The sequence below is a fragment of the Oncorhynchus keta genome, chromosome 14, assembly GCF_023373465.1.
Source record: "Oncorhynchus keta strain PuntledgeMale-10-30-2019 chromosome 14, Oket_V2, whole genome shotgun sequence".
NCBI classification, from domain to species: Eukaryota; Metazoa; Chordata; class Actinopteri; order Salmoniformes; family Salmonidae; genus Oncorhynchus; species Oncorhynchus keta.
In genome coordinates this window covers 59,487,527-59,508,975 of record NC_068434.1, presented here as the reverse complement: position 1 = coordinate 59,508,975, position 21,449 = coordinate 59,487,527, and the positions used below count along the sequence as shown (strand labels likewise).

Genomic DNA, 21,449 nt, shown 5'->3' with positions numbered 1-21,449 from the left:
ATCTTTTCAATGTCCTGAAACGGTTCTGTTTTGGAGATGAGGTTTTCACCAGACAGCGACGATAAAAAAGAGAACCAAGAGCAAGAGCAGCGACGGAAACGTGAAGTCTAAGGCAAAATAGTTTCAAGGAGAGGAGGTAAAGCGGACGAAATGGAATGAAACGTGGTAGTTTCGGACCCATGGAGGGAGTATGAAGACTCCTCCCATTCCAGAAGACTTGTATCAATCCTTCCCCTCCATACATCATCCCCATGGTAACATCTCTCTTTCATCCAATGAAGTAAATCACTTCGATGACCCCATGATCAGGTGAATCGTTGTTCTTTATTTCCTTGTGCCAAGTAAACGTCTGTAAAAAAAATCTTCACCCACATATCTGGACGAACAACATTTCAATCTTACCATCGTTACGCAGTATAAAAATGTGTGGAGTGCATGCATTTCAAAGAAACGTCCCCCAGACAATCCCTGTCACAGAACATTCAGCCATACACCGCACACTCTCTCTCACAAACACAAACATCTAAAGACCAAACGATGTGAAATAAATAGCTGTATTTTCAAGAGCCCAAAGGGGCAGCAACAACTCATGTATGTACACAAACACAAATACATAGGGTAAAGACTATGTTCAACAAAAAGCTTAGCCCTTTATGTTAACATGAGATAAATAAGCTGTAAATGTGTGTTTTATTGGATTCCAGCATTTAACAAGTAGCCTTAAACATCAGACTGTCCCACTCTGGCCAACTCAAATAAATAACATTACACCTAGTCAAGGAGATTAGAAAATTACCTCATTTTATAAGCTTCACATATAATAACTTTAACAGTGGTGAAATATTGTATATATATATATATATATATATATATATATATCATATTAGTCCAATCTCTAACTACATGGTGGTATTAGTTGGGTCATATCCAAGTGTCACAAATGAATACACATTTGGAAAGTCTTACTTCATCGTCAATCAAATCTGCTAATGTTGAGACGGGTTGAAATAATTAGCATTATTAGTTATAAACCCAATCTTATGTAAGAACTGTGTAGAGGGCAGGTTTTATACTTCCAGCTATAAAAACATGTGTTTCTCTCTTTGTGCAACAGTCATCTACTAACTAACCCACTAGCAGTATCTAGGCTACACCCCTAAAATGAAAGGACTCCATGTGAGGGTCTCTGAGGCAGGTAACTTATTGGACCCGCCTTAGATCTGTGCTTATCCCTCACATGACCCAAATTAAGAGCAATGGCTCCTGATTTATCAAAAACACATAAACAAAAAAGAAGGGGAAAAAAACAAGTGCAAACATGTCAAGAACCATTTTGGTCAGGCGATAAACCACTCCCACACACCAGAAAGTCTGTGAAGCTACAAACACAGGACATTAACAATGGTTATCACAACTTCACTAGTTCATTATACTCTTGTGCCTGACAGGAAACTCAATGAGGAGCCACACTATGACACAGTCCGTGGTGTCTCCCTCATACCAAGGACCTCCACAATAATGATGAGGTTTGAGGGAGTGGCTACATCTTTGTGACGTCTATATATTGTTTTAAATCTAGCTTATTATTTACCATGTCTAAATGATCTCGTAACATTGGTTTTAAAGTGGCCAAATGACAGTAACTGTGTATCCCATTCATGCAGTATACACACACACACACACACACACACACACACACACACACACACACACACACACACACACACACACACACACACACACACACACACACACACACACACACACACACACACACACACACACACACACACACACACACACACACACACACAGGGGACAGGGGACCATTACCATATTATGAACAGCCTTGGATGTCTTCACAACCCAATGGCAGGAAACCAGGAGAAAACAACAAACGAAGTCATGACTTCAGAGGCATATGGCTCTCCCTCCCTCTCATCACTGCCTCCCTCTATCCTCCCAGAAAAATCTGTCTATTTTCTTTACCAGACAGAACAGTATACAAGGTAAAGTCAGAGTCAGGTTGTTAAGTCTGCTACAAGTTTTTTTTTTTAAGAAAGAAAGATGAAAGATTTGTTTCTCTGTGGAATTAGACCAGTTGTTTGTTTGGATGGTAGTCCAGGGACAGTCCCTCTTCCACCCACACACAGTTGAAGAAGGAAGCCAAGGCCAGTTCTTGGGAAGAAACTGTTGTCTTACATATGTGGCTGTCAGATTGAAGTTATGGGTTGGAGCGAGTGCCACAATCCTTATCATGCTGGAGAGCAGGGATGGTAGGAAGGGGTCCTACTGTTCTGCCCCCAATAAGAGCTGTACGGGGACGTCCTGAGCCCCTAACATTGAACTTTGCTAAGAGCTGGCATGAGGTACATGAAGAGGTCTGTCGCGAAGGGGGTTGAGGTGATGGAGAGCTGACTGAATCCCATCAGAAAATAAGATTTCACAGGGGTTAGAGAGGAGACTAAATCACATCCTTACAGCTCACACCCATCCTCCTCCTGTTCCTCCTCCACACCCACAGCAGAGCAAAGAGAGATGCACCATGCCACAATGTCAGCTCACTAAGAGGCAACAAGCCACTGCTGGCTCGCACAATGCACTTTGCCCACACTGTGAGGGATTCTGGGAGTTGAAGTTCTTTCAGGTAACCAGCCTTTGGAAGAAGAAGAGAAGACCAGAGGCGCTGTCACGTCCTGCTTCACAGAGCTCCCAGCTTTAGGAGAGGTCTTATGACCCCATCTTAGAGCCCACTTTCCACAACCCAACCTGATTGGCTGGAGGGTAGATGAGGGGGCGTGGAGTTGAGGTAAGCACTGCAGAGAAAGGAGAATTGGAGGAGTGCGGTGTATAGAGTGGAGGAGGCTAGGGGTCTGCAATGCACCCCTGGGATCACTGGCTGGGGTAGGTGGGGTAGCGGACGGGGGAGTGTCGGCTGTGTGCCAGGGGCATGGTAGCGTGGCGTGGCTCTGAGGACAGCCGGGTGGAGAGCAGGTCTGCATCAGCGCCAGTCTGAGAACCACCAAACATGTCACCTACAGGACAGGACAGGACACAAGAGACAGACGAGAAAAAGTCATGTCTACAGGTGCAGCCTACTCTATAAGCTTCTGTATGTTTCGTTAAACTCCAGACCCCATGTTCAAACGTTTACACTTTCCATATTCAGACCAATGTTCCCACTCTAGCCCCAGTGCTGTGTGGTTGAGATTGTAGTCTAGGCTGTGGATTACCATGGGCTGGGTCCATGCCCCCCTGGGTGCCAGTGATATGGTGCCAGAAGGCACTGCGGGGCAGGATGGCTGTGGGGGTACAGGGGTAGGAGCCCGCCTCAGAACCTTTAGACAACTGACAGAGAGAAAAAAATGTATCAAAACACAGTATGATATAGTATCACATATTGTATTACACAGTATTATATAGTATCACATATTGTATTAGGCAGTATTATATAACCACCAGGGAGAATACTGTGTGTGTGTGTGTGTGTGTGTGTGTGTGTGTGTGTGTGTGTGTGTGTGTGTGTGTGTGTGTGTGTGTGTGTGTGTGTGTGTGTGTGTATAACTGTTCCCTACTCTGCTGTTCTTCTCCATCTCCATCAGAACTCTCTTGTGCTGCTCAGCGATGGCCAGGGTGGAGGAGTGGACTCTCTGGTAGATCTGTTCTCCCTCCCGCGTCTGGAATGTGTACAGGCCTTCGCCACTGTCACACATCCTGGAACACACCAACACACACTACTCAGTACAACATGCATGTGTATACAGGCCATAATAGGTCATATCAACAAATCATCTTATATAGCTGTGTTTTTTGCAAACAGTCCTTTTGCAGGCACACTATTCACCACAAATTCTTCTCAAGCAAATAGCAGCCAATAATACTGCATCCTAAACATCACTAGGTGGCAGTGTGGGACTACGTTCTCCCTACTTACAGTGCATCACTCTTATCTTTGTCCTTTGGGGGGCACCCTGCAAGTGGACCGAATTCTTTCTTTTCAAGTTTATCAAAGCACAGGAGGAGATAAGAACGCCTCGCTCACCATTGATTTTCCTCTAATCTATTCAATCAATCTCTTTATGAGGCTCTGCCGGACAGGGCTCCTGTCTTTCTCTGTGTGTGTGTGTGTTTTGTGCACGTACGTGCGAGCATGAGTGTGTGTGGTCTGTATGTGTTTTTCATCAAGCGATGTATGGGCTAGGCACAGACAACTGGTTACACAGTCCTGCTTTCCTGCAGCTTTTGCATTCTTCTCCCCATCCCTCACTCTCCATACCCCTCCCTCCCTCAGTGAGTGTCTCCCTCACCGTCCAGCCTCGAAGGTGAAGCGCGTGGCATCTCGTCCGTAGCGGCGCAGGGAGCAGAGAGGCCAGGTGACCAGTTTGGTGCGAGGGTTGTGGATGTCCCACAGGTAGATATTCTCATGGGTGATCTGCATCATACACTCCCCATAGATGTCCAGGTTAGGACAGGGCAGTAGGAACACATTGAAACGCTCTGTCAGGGAGACAGGAAGGGATATTACTAGTCTTAGTTCAGCATGACATACCACACATTATAAAGTGACTTGTAGAAAGCCAGGACCCGTATCCACAAAGCATCACAGAGAGTTGAAGTGATGATCCATTTAGCAAAAATAATAAGAGACTGGTAGCAGCAGCTGTATTGTCTGTGTAGCAAGAATGTGTGTGTGTGAGTGAATGAGTGAGTGAGTGAGTGAGTGAGTGAGTGAGTGAGTGAGTGAGTGAGTGAGTGAGTGAGTGAGTGAGTGAGTGAGTGAGTGAGTGAGTGAGTGAGTGAGTGTGTGAGTGTGTGTGTGTTAAGGTGCGGAAAGTCAGTGCAGGTGGTCAGTCTAGTTTAAGTGTGCAGCAGTCTGGTGGCTTGTAGTTAAAACTGTCTCTGAGCCTGTTGGTATCAGACCCCACGCTCCAACGGTAAAGGAGTGAACAGCTCGTGGATATATAAACAGTATACAGTGCCTTCGATAAGTAGTGCCTTCAATAAGAGCCCTTGACTTTTTCCACATTTTGTTAACTTTACAGCCTTATTCTAAAATGAATTTGTAAAAAGATTATAATCAGCAATCTACGCACAATACCCCGTAATGACGAATCGAAAACAGGTTTATAGAAATGCTTGCAAATGTATTTAAAATTATACACAGAAATACCTAAGGCAAAATAAGGGCCTTGGTCAGGGAGCTCTAGAGTTCCTCTGTGGAGATGAGATAACATTCAGGAAGACCAATCATCTCTGCAGCACTCCACCAATCAGGACTTTATGGAAGAGGGCCAGACAGAAGCGACTCCTCAGTAAAACTCACATGACAGCCCGCTTGGAGTTTGCTAAAAGGCACCCAAAGAATCTCAGACTACAAGAAACAAGATTCTCTGGTCTTATGAAACCAAGATTAAACTCTTTGGCTTGAATGCCAAGTGTCATGTCTGGAGGAAACCTGGCACCATCCCTACGGTGAAGCATTGTGGTGGCAGCATCATGTTGTGGGGGTGTTTTTCAGCGGCAGGAACTGGGAGACTAGTCAGGATCAAGGCAAAGATGAATGGAGCAAAGTACAGAGAGATCCTTGATGAAAACCTGCTCCAGAGGTGCTTCCAACAGGACAATGACCCTAAGCACACAGCCAAGACATTGTAGGAGTGGCTTCGGGACAAGTCTCTGAATGTCCTTGAGTAGCCCAGCCAGAGCCCGGACTTGAACCCGATCGAACATCTCTGGAGAGACATGAAAATATCTGTGCAGCGACGCTCCCCATCCAACCTGACAGAGCTTGAGAGGATCTGTAGAGAAGAATGGGAGAAGCTGCCCAAATACAGGTGTGCCAAGCTTGTAGCGTCATATCCAAGAACACTCGAGGCTGTAATTGCTGCCAAAGGTGCTTCAACAAAGTACTGAGTAAAGGGTCTGAATACTTATGTAAATTATCTATTCTGTTTAAAAAATAATAATAATTAGCAAACATTTCTACAAACCTGTTTTTTCTTTGTCATTATGGGTTATTGTGTGTAGATTGATGAGGGGAAAAACAATTTAATACATTTTAGAATAAGACTAACGTAACAAAATGTGGGAAAAGTCAAGGGTCTGAATACTTTCCGAAGACACTGTATATAAATACTTTTTTTTTATTGTCACGTCCACCGGATAGGTGCAGTGAAATGTGTTGTTTTACAGGGTCAGCCATAGTAGAACGGTGGCCCTGGAGAAATCAGGGTTAAGAGCCTTTCTCAAGAGCACATCGACCGATTTTTTTCCCCTTGTCGGCTCAGGTCTAACCGCTAAGCTACCTGATGATGATGCGGGCTTTCCTCAGGCACTGTTTTGAATAATTGTCCTGGATGTTGCAGTATGGGTTCTCAGCATGGTATGGATATTTCTGTTCATTCAGAGTTTTTGGTTGGGGTATTTCTGGATTTTTATTGTGACTAGGAGAACACTTGATGCCCCAATGCATAGTGCCAACTGTAAACTTTGTTGGAGGAGGAATAACTGACTGGGGCTGTTTTTTATGGTTCAGGTAAGATCCCTTAGTTCCAATGGCAGGAAATCCTAACGCTACAGCATACAATGACATTCTAGACGATTTTTGTGCTTCCAACTTTGTGGCAACCATTTGGGGAAGGCCCTTTCCTGATTCAGCATGGCAATGTCCACGTGCACAAAGTGAGGTCCATACAGAAATGGTTTGTCGAGATCGGTACGGATGAACTTGATTGGCCTGCACAGAGCCCTGACCTCAACCCGATCGAACACCTTTGGGATGAATTGGAACGCAGACTGCGAGCCAGTCCTAATCGCCCAACATCAGTGCCCGACCTCACTAATGCCCTTTTGGCTGAATGGAAACAAGTCCTCGCAGCAAGGTTCCAACATCTAGTGGAAAGCCTTCCCAGAAGAGTGGAGGCTGTTGTAGCACCAAAGGTGGGACCAACTTATTAATGCCCATGATTTTGGAATGAGATGTTTGACGAGCAGGTGTCCACATACTTTTGGATTGGCCAAAGTGGGGGTGAGGGATGGCATCACGGATGTTTGTATATACAGTGCATGGTTCAGCACGTTGTTTCCTCTCGTGGGACAGGAAACATGTTGGTAATACTTTATTTTGGAAGAATACGTTTTAAACTATCTTGGTTCAAATTACCCATGACAATAAAGACTGCTTCCGGGTGTGAGGATTCTTGCTGGCTAATGTTCATGTACAGTTTGCTGAGTGCCGCCTTGGTGTTTGCTTGCGGCGGTATGCACACAGCTGTGATAATAACATGCGTGAATTCCCTTGGCATTTAGTGGGGTTGGATTTTAGCATCAGAAACTCCAGGTCAGGTGAACAGAAGCTCTACATGTTTTCAACTTCGGTACACCAGGAGTTGTTGATGAGGAAGCATACACCTCCCCCTACTCTTACCTGAAGCTGCCGTTCGATCCATACGGAGAATGGAAAATCCATTTGGTTGAAGAGTCGAGTGTCCGTAAACCATTCCACTGGGCACAAACTGTTTGAATCAATGTCGTTTCAATGTAATTTCTCAATGTATTGTGATGTGGAATCTACAGTACATGGAAAATACATTTAATTTGACTTTTTTCAATAACCACATTTCTATCCAATCTTTTAATGTGAGTAAAGTACATGTCCGATTAAAAGAAATGGCACGACAGGCCTGATGGAAAATTTCAACTTCCCAAGTGTCGACAAAGCAAAATACGCTAGACGAGGTGGAATCTTCTTGTGTCTGTAAAATGAATTATGCGAGAGATGGCAGTGGAAACACCTTTATGAGCAACGGGAGAGCAAGTGCCAAGACCAGAGTGGGCACATTTGCTATAGCCTATAACGCTCATTTGTTTTGTGGCAAAACTATTAGCGTAGTTGAAAATGCGTTGAACTTTTTTTTGTGGGGGGATACATGGGAAATGTACCTCAACAGTCATTTTAATGTGCACTACGTCACCACACACTGATTCTTATCCGCAACAAGTCCATTTGATGTAAACATCTCTGGTGGGAAAATGGCTGTGTTGTTTTTATTCATATTTTTTTATATTCGCATGAAATTCTGACACCAGTTGGATGGAAACCTAGCTAACTTGTTTTGAGGATGAGTAATAAGTAATAATGCATGCAAACATAGCCATAGAGCAAAGTCGAGCAGGACTGTGTCATGGTGCTCGTGAGTCAAGACACTCACCTGTATGTTCACACTGAACACCTGCTGCCAGCAAGTCCGGCTCTCCTAGACTGATGTCATTGAGGCGGGTCCCCAGGCATTCGATTGACAGAGTTTTGAACCACTCCTCTGCTTCTAGCTCTGAGTTTAGACCAATGGGATGTAAAGAGAGACGTCATAAAACAGGAAACTTTAGAGAGAATTGTACACTGTGAGAAAACATACATTACAATACAGTAGGTGTGGTGTGGAGTACCTGATTCACAGGTGAACGTGCGTGAGGTGTCATCGGTAAAGACGATGGCTACCGCCTGGCGCTTGGTGTCCCTTGGGAGCCTTGTGACATTCTTCACATTGCTGATCTCTGTCACCTAGGCAACAGGAGAGGTCAAGAGTTCAGGCAAACACAGAGAGGTTGAAAGGATTTTTAAAAAGCTGTCAAAATACTGTACTGCCACCGGTTGGTCAGATTCAGTTTTCAGAAAGAGAGGAGAGAAAGAGGGAGTGTTGTAGCCAGGTGTAGTGGGGGCCGGGGTGTTTTGGAGGAGGGCACCCCATGCTCAGACACTTCAGGGAGGCCTGGAATCTGTCTGGGATTGGGAGGCTGGCTTTGATGTGAGCAACGTCTGTGTCACTCTCATTTCCTTCAGCCTTTTGTGTGTGTGTGTGTGTGTGTGTGTGTGTGTGTGTGTGTGTGTGTGTGTGTGTGTGTGTGTGTGTGTGTGTGTGTGTGGATCCCTCCAGATATGCACGTTTGCTCCCCACAGCTGAACGGGGGGCTCAAAGAACAGACTGACTGAATGACTGACTTTCAAATGCCCCCCCACACACACACACACACGAACACGCACACACACACACAGATATATCACCCACTCACAGTAATACCATACGCGTCACACACAGACATCATACTTCAAACTGACATTTGCCAATTGAAACGTGACTTATCATGCAGCACTCTCTGGGGTGGTGGGGGGGGGGGGTACCTTAGGACAGACTCTGATGTAAGCGGACTTCTCATCAGTGTACTTCTCCAGTCTGCGTGGTCCTTTACTGGACGACTTCTTAAACACCAGCCAGCAGCGACGGTAAATCTCAACACACAAAAAACAGTCAGTTAACATACTGCAACCAGCCACCTGACAGCAAAGCCAATGTTAACATATCCACCCCATTCAAGCCTAACGATTTACAATCTTTTGCTATCAAGAGCAGGCACACAATGGTTGCCTCTGCTTTACCTGATCAATGAACCAGGAAGCGTTCTAAGAAAAATCAAATAGCATTTAGTGATTAGCAATGTGAAAGAGAGACACAAGAGAACAAGAGAGACAGGTAGAACATGAGAAGGAGCACACCGGGTCCGTGTCATTGAGTCTAACATTGTTCATACAAGACAATTCTATTATGCATATGATATTGAGTTAAGAGGCAGACAAAGACACAAACTCTCCTGGCGGAATAATGAGAAATCCATCGCGCACGCACGCACGCACGCACGCACGCACGCACGCACACACGCACACACGCACACACGCACACACGCACACACAGACACAGACACAGACACAGACACACATCAATATGAGCGCTATTGCTTTAGCGACATTTATCCCCCTTATCTCTGTTATAAAAGGCAGGGCCTTTATTTTATTGATGTTCCACTGTCCTCCTGTTGCCAGGGCAACCCCAGGACCTGTACAGTACAGGGCCAGCCATCCCTAAACCAATCCCCACATTCCTCTTTCCCTAACCCTTTATCACACCCCTGTTTATTAGCTAGGGGCCACAGAGCCAGTGAAATCCCTTAGTGCACTGACTCAGTTGTAATGAATACAAAGACCCCAAACTGAGTGACAATGTCTCACTACTGTTCACCGACAAAACACCGGTGTCACCGTGACAGAGATAACAAGACCAATTAAATATGCAATTGTATTTTTTGAGACATTAAACAAGAGTGCCATCAACAAAGTCACACCATAATGTGAGCGTGCTCAAATGGAGACATGGTGAAAGGAAAAAAACGTTGCTCTGATGTGTCGTTTTCCTTTTTTAATTGGTGCAAAGAGTTTACACCTTGAGGAGAGCGGAAGCTCTATCGCTGCTTGCCTGTCTGATCCTGGCGTCAGCGGGATGAAAGCGCTACCTTCAGTGGGACAGCTGACGGCGAGGTGAGAGCAGGTGCTCACCAGTCCATTGTGTCTCAGCGATATCAAGCTGTTCAATGGAGATTTACCTCCATGTATCTGCCACCAAGCTCCTGATTCTCCACAATGCTTTTCCAAACCAAATGGGCTCCGTTCGTCATTGGAGCCGTGTGCGCGTGCGTGTTGGCAAGCTTGCAGTCTACTATCGTGTCCCCCTCCGTTCTCCCCCTCGCCCCCTTCCTCTCCGCCCTCAGCTCCAGTGCTCAGAGCAATCAGGCCTTGCCAGGCAAACTGACTGTGAAACCTGGTAATTAAGCTAGTGGGTGGAGGAGCAGCAACATAGAGATGAAAAAAGAAAGGGAGAGAGAAACAGAGGATATGGTAGACAGGGAAAGAGGGAGAGAGAGAGAGAGAGAGAGAGGAGTGGGAGCTGTGAATTCTGCTGCAATACCTTGGTATGAGGTTCATTGGTTCATTAAATACGAGGAAGTGATGGACGTCACATCGTTCAGAACTGAACTGAATAGTCATGTATTAGCCTACCTTTCTTCAAAAAAATATACATTGAAGCAATCAAAAATCAATGTCTCTCTGATCATACTGTGTGTTCAGAGGCAGGAAAAGCCCATCTGGACACACAACCACCACCACCTGAACACAGCAAACCCAAGATCACAGGCCTGCCACATGATCCACCTCTGCTGTCAACAATTTCAAGGGTCTTTGTCCCCCAGACGAGAGGAGCGATGCTCCCTGCCCTGTCGACCCAGACCTAATGCATTTTACAAAACAGACTGACCCAGCCAAGTCAAAAAGCACAGATCCTGACAAGCACCCCTACAGGGAGAATTACTCTGGCCACCACGGACAGCAAGACAGACAAAGAAAGAGAGAGAGAGAGAGACCTTTTGTCCCAGCCTTTATCTGTTGAAAGCAAAGGTGCCTTTAACAATGAGATGTGTGGAGATGGTCTCCCATTCTATTCCAAATGTCCCTTCTCCCATGCCATTTCTGAACAGCGAAAGGGCAGTATTTTGTAGGTTGCCATTGATATTCCAGACAGGTAGACATGGATTCCTTGTTTGCATGGCTCTCTCCCCTGAGGTGGAGCTAATCCCCTGTAAACAGGCTGGGAGGCGTGAGTGAGTGAGTGAGTGAGTGAGTGAGTGAGTGAGTGAGTGAGTGAGTGAGTGAGTGAGTGAGTGAGTGAGTGAGTGAGTGAGTGAGTGAGTGAGTGAGTGAGTGAGTGAGTGAGTGAGTGAGTGAGTGAGTGAGTGAGTGAGTGAGTGAGTGAGTGAGTGAGTGAGTGAGTGAGTGAGTGAGTGAGTGAGTGAGTGAGTGAGTGAGTGAGTGAGTGAGTGAGTGAGTGAGTGAGTGAGTGAGGTGAGTGTGAGTGAGAGAGAGAGAGAGAGAGAGAGAGAGAGAGAGAGAGAGAGAGAGAGAGAGAGAGAGAGAGAGAGAGAGAGAGAGAGAGAGAGAGAGAGAGAGAGAGAGAGAGAACCTTGCATGAGTAAGGAACTATTGATCTCCCCAGTGTGCCGATAAGAGAATGTGAAAAGTCAAGTCACACACTTACCGAGAGTGGGCTCGGCATTCATGAGGGTTATCAATGATCAATATCGTAACCATTACACCCTTTAAGAACCCTTTCAGAGATTGATATCGGAGCTCTTCTTTGGACACACTGACGGGAACACAAAGATCCACATACAGTGTAGTGTGCAAATACATTACACACAGACCCACTAATGTATCTTCCCTGTACATACCTTCTGCTACTGCACTCAGATTGCCTTCCTCAGTCTAATTGTCTCCGCCCTGGTTTTCCTCCCCATCCCTGGCTCCCGACTGCCCCAGAAGGGGCCAGAGGCAGTTAGCCTACATTAATCCCCTTAGCTCCCAGGAGATCCTGCCTGTCACAGCAGCCCAGTTGGGACGAGCCCCACCCCAGCCTGGTCCCAGGATTAACCGGCTAATTTGAAATAAAAAATAAATGTAACCTTTATTCAACTAGGCAAGTCATTTAAGAACAAATTTGTATTTACAATGACTGCCTAGCCCGGTCAAATCCAGACGACGCTGGGCCAATTGTGCGCCGCCCTATGGGACTCCCAATCACGTCTGGATGTGATACAGCCTGGATTCAAACCAAGGACTGTAGTGACGCCTCTTGCACTGAGATGCAGTGCCTTAGTTCGCTGCGCCACTCGCGAGCCCAATAACGCTAACAGGTTGACACCACGCTTATATCCAGCTTATTATACAACACACAGGACAACACAAACAGGACAACACAAACACACACTAGACAACACAAACACAAACAGAACAAAACAAACACACACACAGGACAACACAAACACAGACAACACAAACACACACAGGACAACACAAACAGGACAACACACAAAATCAGGACAACACAAACAGGACAACACACACAAACACAAACACAGGCTGTGTGGTTCAGAAGATGAGAAATGTGCAAGTCTGAAAAGAAAATGAATGGGAATGATTGGCACCAGCTTATTCAAAACCAATTCACTTAAATTCACCTAGAAATCTGAAGGGGAAACATGAGTCAGCATCTAATCTTTCTAAGCTGATCCCATTGGAAGCTCACAATGACTGGCTCCTCAGGGGGGCTGGCTCAGATAGAGAAATAAGAACAGGGGATGAAGAAGGAGAGAGACAGGAATAGAGGAGAGAGACAGAAGAGAGAGATCTGTCACTATAGCTGTGGGAACGGGCTCAGAGAGGCAGGAACAGAGGAGAGAGACAAAAGAGAGAGATCTGTCACTATAGCTGTGGGAACGGGCTCAGAGAGGCAGGAACAGAGGAGAGAGACAAAAGAGAGAGATCTGTCACTATAGCTGTGGGAACGGGCTCAGAGAGGCAGGGGGATTGTGAGGTGAAGGGAGTCTGCTTGATTCTCAAAGTTGAACCATTTGATTTCTGACTCTTGTTATTATTTTCAGTTCCATTCTCCCTCTCATAAAAACAGTAGTTTGACCTTAGTTTGACCTAACTCCGTTAGAATTGACTGAACTTGAGAAAACAACGCTCTGAGGTTTTTCGCTGGCAATTTTCCACAACCGCTGACAGTTACACGAGGAAACAAAACCACAGATCCGTCGTGTGTCAGTGTAACATCTAGCTAGAGGCAATCTACACATCATACCGTCGGTTATACAATGGAAAGTCACATGATCATACTGACATTCCTAGACTAGACACACGGCGGTAGGTCAAAAAACAAGGAGAGATCAGGACAAAGATACCGAGCTGTTATTCCAGAAGGTTCTGTCCAGTCTGAGTGAGTCAGAGTCAGTCCGTTCAAATCAGCCCTCTCTCTTTCAGGTGGGATTAAACATTTAACTCGTCCTGGCTGACATTGTGTTTATCTAAACCACATCTCCTCAGACCTTTTCCATCCTCCCTGATCAACCGTCCTCCCTGATGTTCCTGCTCATCAAAAAAACAGGGCACAGTCAAATGGGATGGCTGCGAAGCAATTAGGGCTGTTCCTCCACCGAGGCTAGAGGAGGCGAGGAGAAGCCAGCTAGTACAGCGCTACCGATAGGGAACGAGAGCTAACAGAAGCGGAATGCTAAGCAGCCTCTTATTAGTATGATTGGACTGCTGCGATATAACTGAAAAGCAGCAGGAGGGCGAGGCAGAAAGGGAGAGTGAGGAGATGAGGGGAAAAGAGAGAGAGTTAATTAGCCTAACCAGAGGACTGGAGGAGTCAAGGGTCTTCTGGGGAGAGAGGGAAAGTGAGAGCTGGAGGGTAGGAGGAAGAGGGGATAAGGGGGGAAGGAGAGAGGAGGGGGAGGACAGAGCAAAGAAGAGCAGCGGTCCGGAACAGCTCTGATAGGCTATAGAGGAGAGACAGAGATGGCGAGGCCAGCTGTCCAGCCTTACAAGGCCAGAGTGGCAGTAGACTGGCAGGGTTTTGGCAGGAGAGGAAGGTGACTGTCTGGATACACATTTGACAGGGGGGAAAAAAGATAGTGTGTTTGAGTGCTTGTTCCGGCCTGTGCAGACAGAGTGTGCTCGTATGTGATAAGAGAAGTGGACAGCATTTTGTGTTTATACATAGTGTTTCGACTGGAGTATGTGCGAATTCGTGCACGTTTGCTTTTTTAGGTGTGTGTGTGTGTGTGTGTGTGTGTGTGTGTGTGTGTGTGTGTGTGTGTGTGTGTGTGTGTGTGTGTGTGTGTGTGTGTGTGTGTGTGTGTGTGTGTGCGTGCGTGCGTGCGTGCGTGCGTGCGTGCGTGCGTGCGTGCGTGCGTGCGTACGTGCGTGCGTGCGTGTGCGTGTGTGTAGACAGTACCAGTCAAAAGTTTGGACATACCTACTCTTTCAAAGGTTTTCTTATTTTTTACTATTTTCTACATTGTAGAATAATAGTGAAGACATCAAAACTATGAAATTACACATGTAGTGTGTAGTAACCAAAAACGTGTTAACCAAATCAAAATATATTTTATATTTGAGATTCTTCAAAGTAGCCACCCTTTGCCTTGATGACAGCTTTGCACACTCTTGGCATTCTCTCAACCAGCTTCATGAGGTAGTCACCTGGAATGCATTTCAATTAACAGGTGTGCCTTCTTAAAAGTTCATTTGTGGAATGTATTTCCTTGTGTTGTGACAAGGTAGGGGATATACAGAATATAGCCCTATTTGGTAAAAGACCATGTCCATATTATGGCAAGAACAGCTCAAATAACCAAAGAGAAACAACAGTCCATCATTATTTTAAGACCTGAAGGTCAGTCAATGTGGAAAATGTCAAGAACTTTGAAAGTTTCTTCACTTCGAACACTGAATACAAAAAGAACAAGAGAAATAAATGAAAAGAGAAATAGTTCTGTATGGTAAAACACAGAAAACAACTACCCACAACCCATTGTGGGAAAACAGGCTGCCTTAGTATGGTTCTCAATCAGAGACAACGAACAGCTGCCTCTGATTGGGAACCATACCAAGTCAGACACAGAAATACAAAACCTAGAATACACAACATAGAATGCCCACCCCAACTCACGCCCTGACCAAACTAAAACAGAGACATAAAAAAGGAACTAAGGTCAGGATGTGACAAGGACTTAATAAAATATAAACTACAACAACAATATCAGGGAATTGTTTCAGAGATGAAAGCCAGAGCACCAACTGGACCATAGTCTTCAGAAATCAGGAGTCGGAGTTGTTGGGCGGCTGTCCACTGAAGCTGGCGTTAAAACAGCTAACGAACACAGGCTTTGTTTCAACTGCTAATGCGGACTCACACGTTACATAGCAGAACTGGAGGAGAAGCGGGAATACGGCTGTAAATAGCATTAGCGCCACATAAGCGGGAGTTTATGACATTGTGTTGTTATTCCGCGCAGTCCTAATACAGAGCAGCTGGGGGGTCTACTTAAAACAATGACAGAGTGAAGGCCTCTGATTTCACTTTGTGTGCTCACTGCAAGGAGATGCAGCAAGATGGAGAAGAAAACAGGGGGAGATGATGATGGGTAAAAAAATAAAGAAAATAAGAGATAAAGGTGGAAATGAAGGAGAAAATAAGGCATGAAAAAACATGCAGTGACAAGATTCCAGAGAGAGAGAGAGAGAGACAGCAAGAGACAGACCGAGACAGACAGAGACAGAAAGACAGAGACAGAGACAGAGAGAGACAGAAAGACAGAGACAGAAAGACAGAGAGAGAGAGAGAGAGACAGCAAGAGACAGACCGAGACAGACAGAGACAGAAAGACAGAGAGAGACAGCAAGAGACAGACCGAGACAGACAGAGACAGAGAGAGAGAGAGAGACAGCAAGAGACAGACAGAGACAGACAGAGACAGAGAGAGAGAGAGAGACAGCAAGAGACAGACAGAGACAGACAGAGACAGACAGAGACAGAGAGAGAGACAGCAAGAGACAGACCGAGAGAGAGACAGAGAAAGAGAGAGAGAGACAGCAAGAGACAGACCGAGAGAGAGAGAGACAGAGAGAGAGAGAGAGAGACAGCAAGAGACAGACCGAGAGAGAGAGAGACAGAGAGAGAGTGGACAGAGAGACATACACAGAAAGACAGAGAGACAGAGAGAGAGAGAGAGAGACAGCAAGAGACAGACCGAGAAAGACAGAGACAGAGAGAGAGTGGACAGAGAGACATACACAGAAAGACAGAGAGACAGAGAGAGAGAGAGAGAGACAGCAAGAGACAGACCGAGAAAGACAGAGACAGAGAGAGAGTGGACAGAGAGACATACACAGAAAGACAGAGAGACAGAGAGAGAGAGAGAGAGACAGCAAGAGACAGACCGAGAGAGAGAGAGACAGAGAGAGAGTGGACAGAGAGACATACACAGAAAGACAGAGAGACAGAGAGAGAGAGAGAGAGACAGCAAGAGACAGACCGAGAAAGACAGAGACAGAGAGAGAGTGGACAGAGAGACATACACAGAAAGACAGAGAGACAGAGAGAGAGAGTGAACAGAGAGACAGCAAGAGACAGACCGAGAAAGACAGAAAGACAGAGAGAGAGAGAGAGAGAGAGACAGCAAGAGACAGACCGAGAAAGACAGAGACAGAAAGACAGAGAGAGAGAGAGAGACACAGCGAGAGACAGACCGAGAAAGACAGAAAGACAGAGACAGAAAGACAGAGAGACAGAGAGAGTGGACAGAGAGACAGAGACAGAAAGACAGAGAGACAGAGAGAGAGTGGACAGAGAGACAGAGACAGAAAGACAGAGAGACAGAGAGAGAGTGGACAGAGAGTCAGAGAGACAGAAAGACAGAGAGACAGAGAGAGAGTGGACAGAGAGACAGCGAGAGAGAGAGAGTGAACAGAGAGAGGAGGGTGTAAAACCAAACTCAGGTAATCCACTGCTTGCCTTCCCCTGGGGAGCTATGTGTCACAACCCCCACGCTACCACGGTAACCACAATCCTGCTGAGTGCACACTTCCTAGCGACTCCACCACAGAGGAACGGAGGAGAGAGAAAACGAGGTGGGGAGGACATAGAGAGAGTGAGAAGCCGAACTACTGTGGGGGTGCTCTCCTCAGGTCAGAAACCCAAGACCCTGCCTCCTGTAATAATTACAGCCACAGAAGAGATGAGACTTCATGCCATGAGACAGAGATAGAAAGTGCTGGAGGGACACATGAGGTTCATTGTACAGGGTTAGCAGGGCTGGGGTATACTGAAGAAGGGATTATGTGGGTGGAAGAGGTGGTAGGACAGGATATATGGTTAGGGGGAAGGATAGTCCCATTATCAACACGTATGCACAACACAATAAGAGATACTGGGCCAAATACCAGCTGAGAGAGAAACCAGTGTGTCTGTGTTGTGTGTGTGTGTGTGTGTGTGTGTGTGTGTGTGTGTGTGTGTGTGTGTGTGTGTGTGTGTGTGTGTGTGTGTGTGTGTGTGTGTGTGTGTGTGTGTGTGTGTGTGTGTGTGTGTGTGTGTGTGTGTGTGTGTGTGTGTGTGTGTGTGTGTGTGTGTGTGTGTGTGTGTGTGTGTGTGTGTGTGTGTGTGTGTGTGTGTGTGTGTGTGGCATATCAAATCCAGCCTAGAGGGGGTGCACAGCTGTAAATCCACTGTCTCCTCTGGGTAGGTAGAGAGATACAGACATGGTTAATCTGTCCTTAGAGCTCCCGTGTCTGTAACTGAGTCTGTGCATCACAGAGGACTGCCACATCACACTGACACTAAGCCTGTGTCTTTACCCCTGAGCACAGCAACACAACCACAGGATTAAACTACTACTGCACAAACTACTAGCCTAATACTCTTTTTGGTTCCAAGTGAACCCTTTCACAACTAAAAGGTTCTAAGTAGAACCTTGTCTGGGGTCTACCTGCTAAAAATGGTTCTATGGGGAAAACGAAGAAGGCCATGAGAGGACCACACAGAGAACAGCCCTGTCATACAAATCTAACCCTTCTTTTACCAGGCATTTTCTCACAGAACAGGTTGAAGCCAGTTCATTATTTCACAGACACACAACGTGTCAGTCTTCTTCTGATAACGCCTGGACTTGACATCAGCGTGAGGACACTCGTCAGTCTGGCCTCACGCCAATACAGGCAAAACAATACCGCGAAATGAGGGAAACCAAAACGAGCCATTTAAGGAGAATTTTACCTGAATAAATAAAACAAATGTCATTATTGAAAGCACTGAACATCCTCTACAGTTTCAAGGAGAATCAATACAACTAAAGCAGATAAATAGTGCTTGGCAGTCGATTATGATGACTGGAGATACTGGAGGCTAAAATGTCAAATGTAAATCAGGCAGTCTGTGCCATACTGACTAATATTCATAAGTGTATCATTAAAACATTTCATTTGTGTTCATTGACATATAATTCATCTGACTCATCCCCAAAAGACTAATTCCAACAACCAGATGTGCGTCATTCCGTTCTGACTCATAAGCATTACCATACTTCATTACCATACTGCATGTTCATATTCATGGCTTGAAGCAGAGGTGAAGAGAAGATGTATGAATACATCAACCCAAAAAACGTTTCCCATTTCTCTTTCGTGAGATACAAAGAGTTGTTCTGTATCATCTTCTGTTTTGTTTCAAAAATGATCTTTATCTTTCCCTTGGGCAGACATGGAAAAAGCATAAACAAGTAGACAATCACACGAGCGCACACACACACACACACACACACACACACACACACACACACACACACACACACACACACACACACACACACACACACACACACACACACACACACACACACACACACACACAACCCCCTCACAAAGACCAGAGACTCCCAAAAGACCCCCAGTCCAGTTTGAGGCTCCACTCACCCCCAGTTTCCTGCTGCGCATGCGGACGTATCCCTGCTTGACGATGTCGTTGAAGTTGGAGGCCATCTCTGTGGGAGCTGGGACCTGCTGGGGCCTATTGAGGCTAGCATCCAGTCCTTCTGTCCTCCAGTCCAGCCCTGCACCTAACCCCCCTCCCTCCCCTCCTCTTTCCCTCTTAAGTCCTGGGGTTACCTTCTCCCTCCTCTATATCAGCCAAATCTTCCTTTTCAGATCCTGTTGCCCTCAGACTGCGCTCACTCCTCTATTGCAGCTCGTTGTCCCCCATCGTCCTTTCGTTGCAGTCCCTAAAGAAGGAGAGAAGGAGAGAGAGAGGAGAAGAAACAGGGGATCTATTATTCATTAAAGTGGCAGGAGAGAATGGTAGTGGCTTGCAGACACACAGAACATTATCCTCCATTATTCATTGCTTTGGCAGACACCATTATTGAGGGCAAGTAGGTAGCATGGCTTCTGTGACACATCATTATGTATAGTGTACAGCACAGCCTCTGTCTCGGAGCTACTGGAACTACCATTAGATCGGGCTTGGAAACAGAGGCTCTTCCGGAGACCAGCCTTCCCAGTCAAGAAGGAAGAAAACAGAGTAACGAGGAGAAACTCATTTTAAGTTCAGCCGGACAGCTGTAAACCAAAGCAGACTTTATGACTTGGTCATTGTTTCTAATGCTTCTTCTGACAAATCCCAAAAGCTACTTCAATAACAACTCAAATCAAAAGAATGTTGGTTGGTTAAATGATCCGTCATGGAGCCTGTTTGACACAGTATTGAGAGCAGCCATGTGATATGCAGAGCTCCACAGTGAGGGAGATGGGGTGAGGGGGACTGTAGTTCCAATGGCATCAATGCCCCTATTCAGACATTTAAACACACACTTGTACACTCACTCGTAGAGATGCAATTTAAGCATGCACACATGTACACACACAGACACATCACAAACACCATTGGAGGCATTGCAGAGTGAGACAGACAGGCAGGGAGAGTATCTCCTGAGACCATATGATGCCATTCTCAGTGTTCTGCTCTAGTGGTGCACGGGTAAGCGGTTTGTTCACCCGCACCCACCCGCAATTGCTAATAACCCATCTGCAACCACCCGACTATATGTGATACAGTGCCCCACCCTAACTTGATAATATCGAATATGCGCTATAGGCTAATCAGATTGGGTGAAAATAAAATTTGACAGGGGGCATAGGATTTTATTTGCCTGATTTAGATTATGTTTCTGTTTATAATTTCAAACATTTTGGTAGGCTATTTAGTCAAACTGTCTATAATGAAATACATGCAGCTTCTCTTCTGTCATTATAGCATAATGTCATAAATCAATAGAATGAATCCGATCTATCTAGTTGATGTCGGTAAATTTCTCTGTCATCTCAAAAAAAAAAAAGGAACGATTTTCTGTGCAGAAATGTCCAAATGACATCAGTTTGACCGGTTATAAGGAAATAGAAGCTGTGAAAATAAACCAACATGTTTCGGCTTGGATGCATATTTTATGTGGTTGAAATACTATCAGCTTTTATGATGCTGATAAAGACAGCACCTCTACAGATGGCATCTAATTGCACATTCTCTCAAGATGATGAAATAAAGAAATCATATTTCTCCACTCATGTTCCCAAATAGTAATTTAGCCTACATTCGGTGTATCATTTTACTACAATAAATTCTTAATATTAAGGCTGTGAAAGGTTATAGACCTACAGTCAGTGTCCAGACAGTTTTCATTTAACCCATCAGAACAGCAGGCTACAGTTCCCTTGACGTCCCCATCTTGTGACTGTCCAATTTGTGTAACACCCAACAATCACCACACATAACACTGCTATCATCCTCTTTTACCACTTCAACAAATCTTTCCCAAACATTTACTTTTCTGGCCCTCCCTTCTCTTCATTTTCAACTATTGAATTAAAACTCAGACATTGTCCTTTTTTGCCTCTGTGGATCGACTTTTAACTTTTTCTGCCCGTTCCCAAAAGCTTTTGGCGATTGCCGTGTAGGCTGCTTGGCGCGCGTACAGTTAGATCCTGAAGCCTACGCTTACATGCTGACCAGACCAGGACACGTCGCGTGTGCGAGCATCGCAAAATAAATGTAGAAATCCATGTTATTCAATTATTGCATCCACACTGCTTGCGCGTGCCAACGAGCATCTGCGTTGCCAAGGGCTAAAATAGAAGTCCTTTCTATTTCTGACGCAGATCGCGCTGAAAGTCCTGCCTC

The 21,449-nt window shown here is 45.6% G+C and overlaps 1 protein-coding gene across 2 annotated transcripts in view; it reads right to left on the bottom strand.

Annotated features, from left to right (window-relative positions):
- Window positions 1–305: 305 nt before the first annotated feature.
- The window catches only part of LOC118394133 (docking protein 4), a 50,196-nt gene continuing 29,052 nt past the window's right edge, over window positions 306–21,449 (bottom strand). For both annotated transcript variants that reach the window (XM_052462049.1, XM_052462050.1), the window contains exons 2-9: window positions 19,193–19,497; window positions 9,179–9,286; window positions 8,446–8,560; window positions 8,211–8,330; window positions 4,308–4,497; window positions 3,576–3,714; window positions 3,234–3,348; window positions 306–3,035 (exon numbers count right to left, since the gene is read on the bottom strand). In XM_052462049.1, the coding sequence (XP_052318009.1) occupies window positions 2,893–3,035; window positions 3,234–3,348; window positions 3,576–3,714; window positions 4,308–4,497; window positions 8,211–8,330; window positions 8,446–8,560; window positions 9,179–9,286; window positions 19,193–19,258 (996 nt within the window). In that variant the 5' untranslated portion in view covers window positions 19,259–19,497 and the 3' untranslated portion in view covers window positions 306–2,892. The remainder of the gene's footprint in view (window positions 3,036–3,233; window positions 3,349–3,575; window positions 3,715–4,307; window positions 4,498–8,210; window positions 8,331–8,445; window positions 8,561–9,178; window positions 9,287–19,192; window positions 19,498–21,449) is intronic.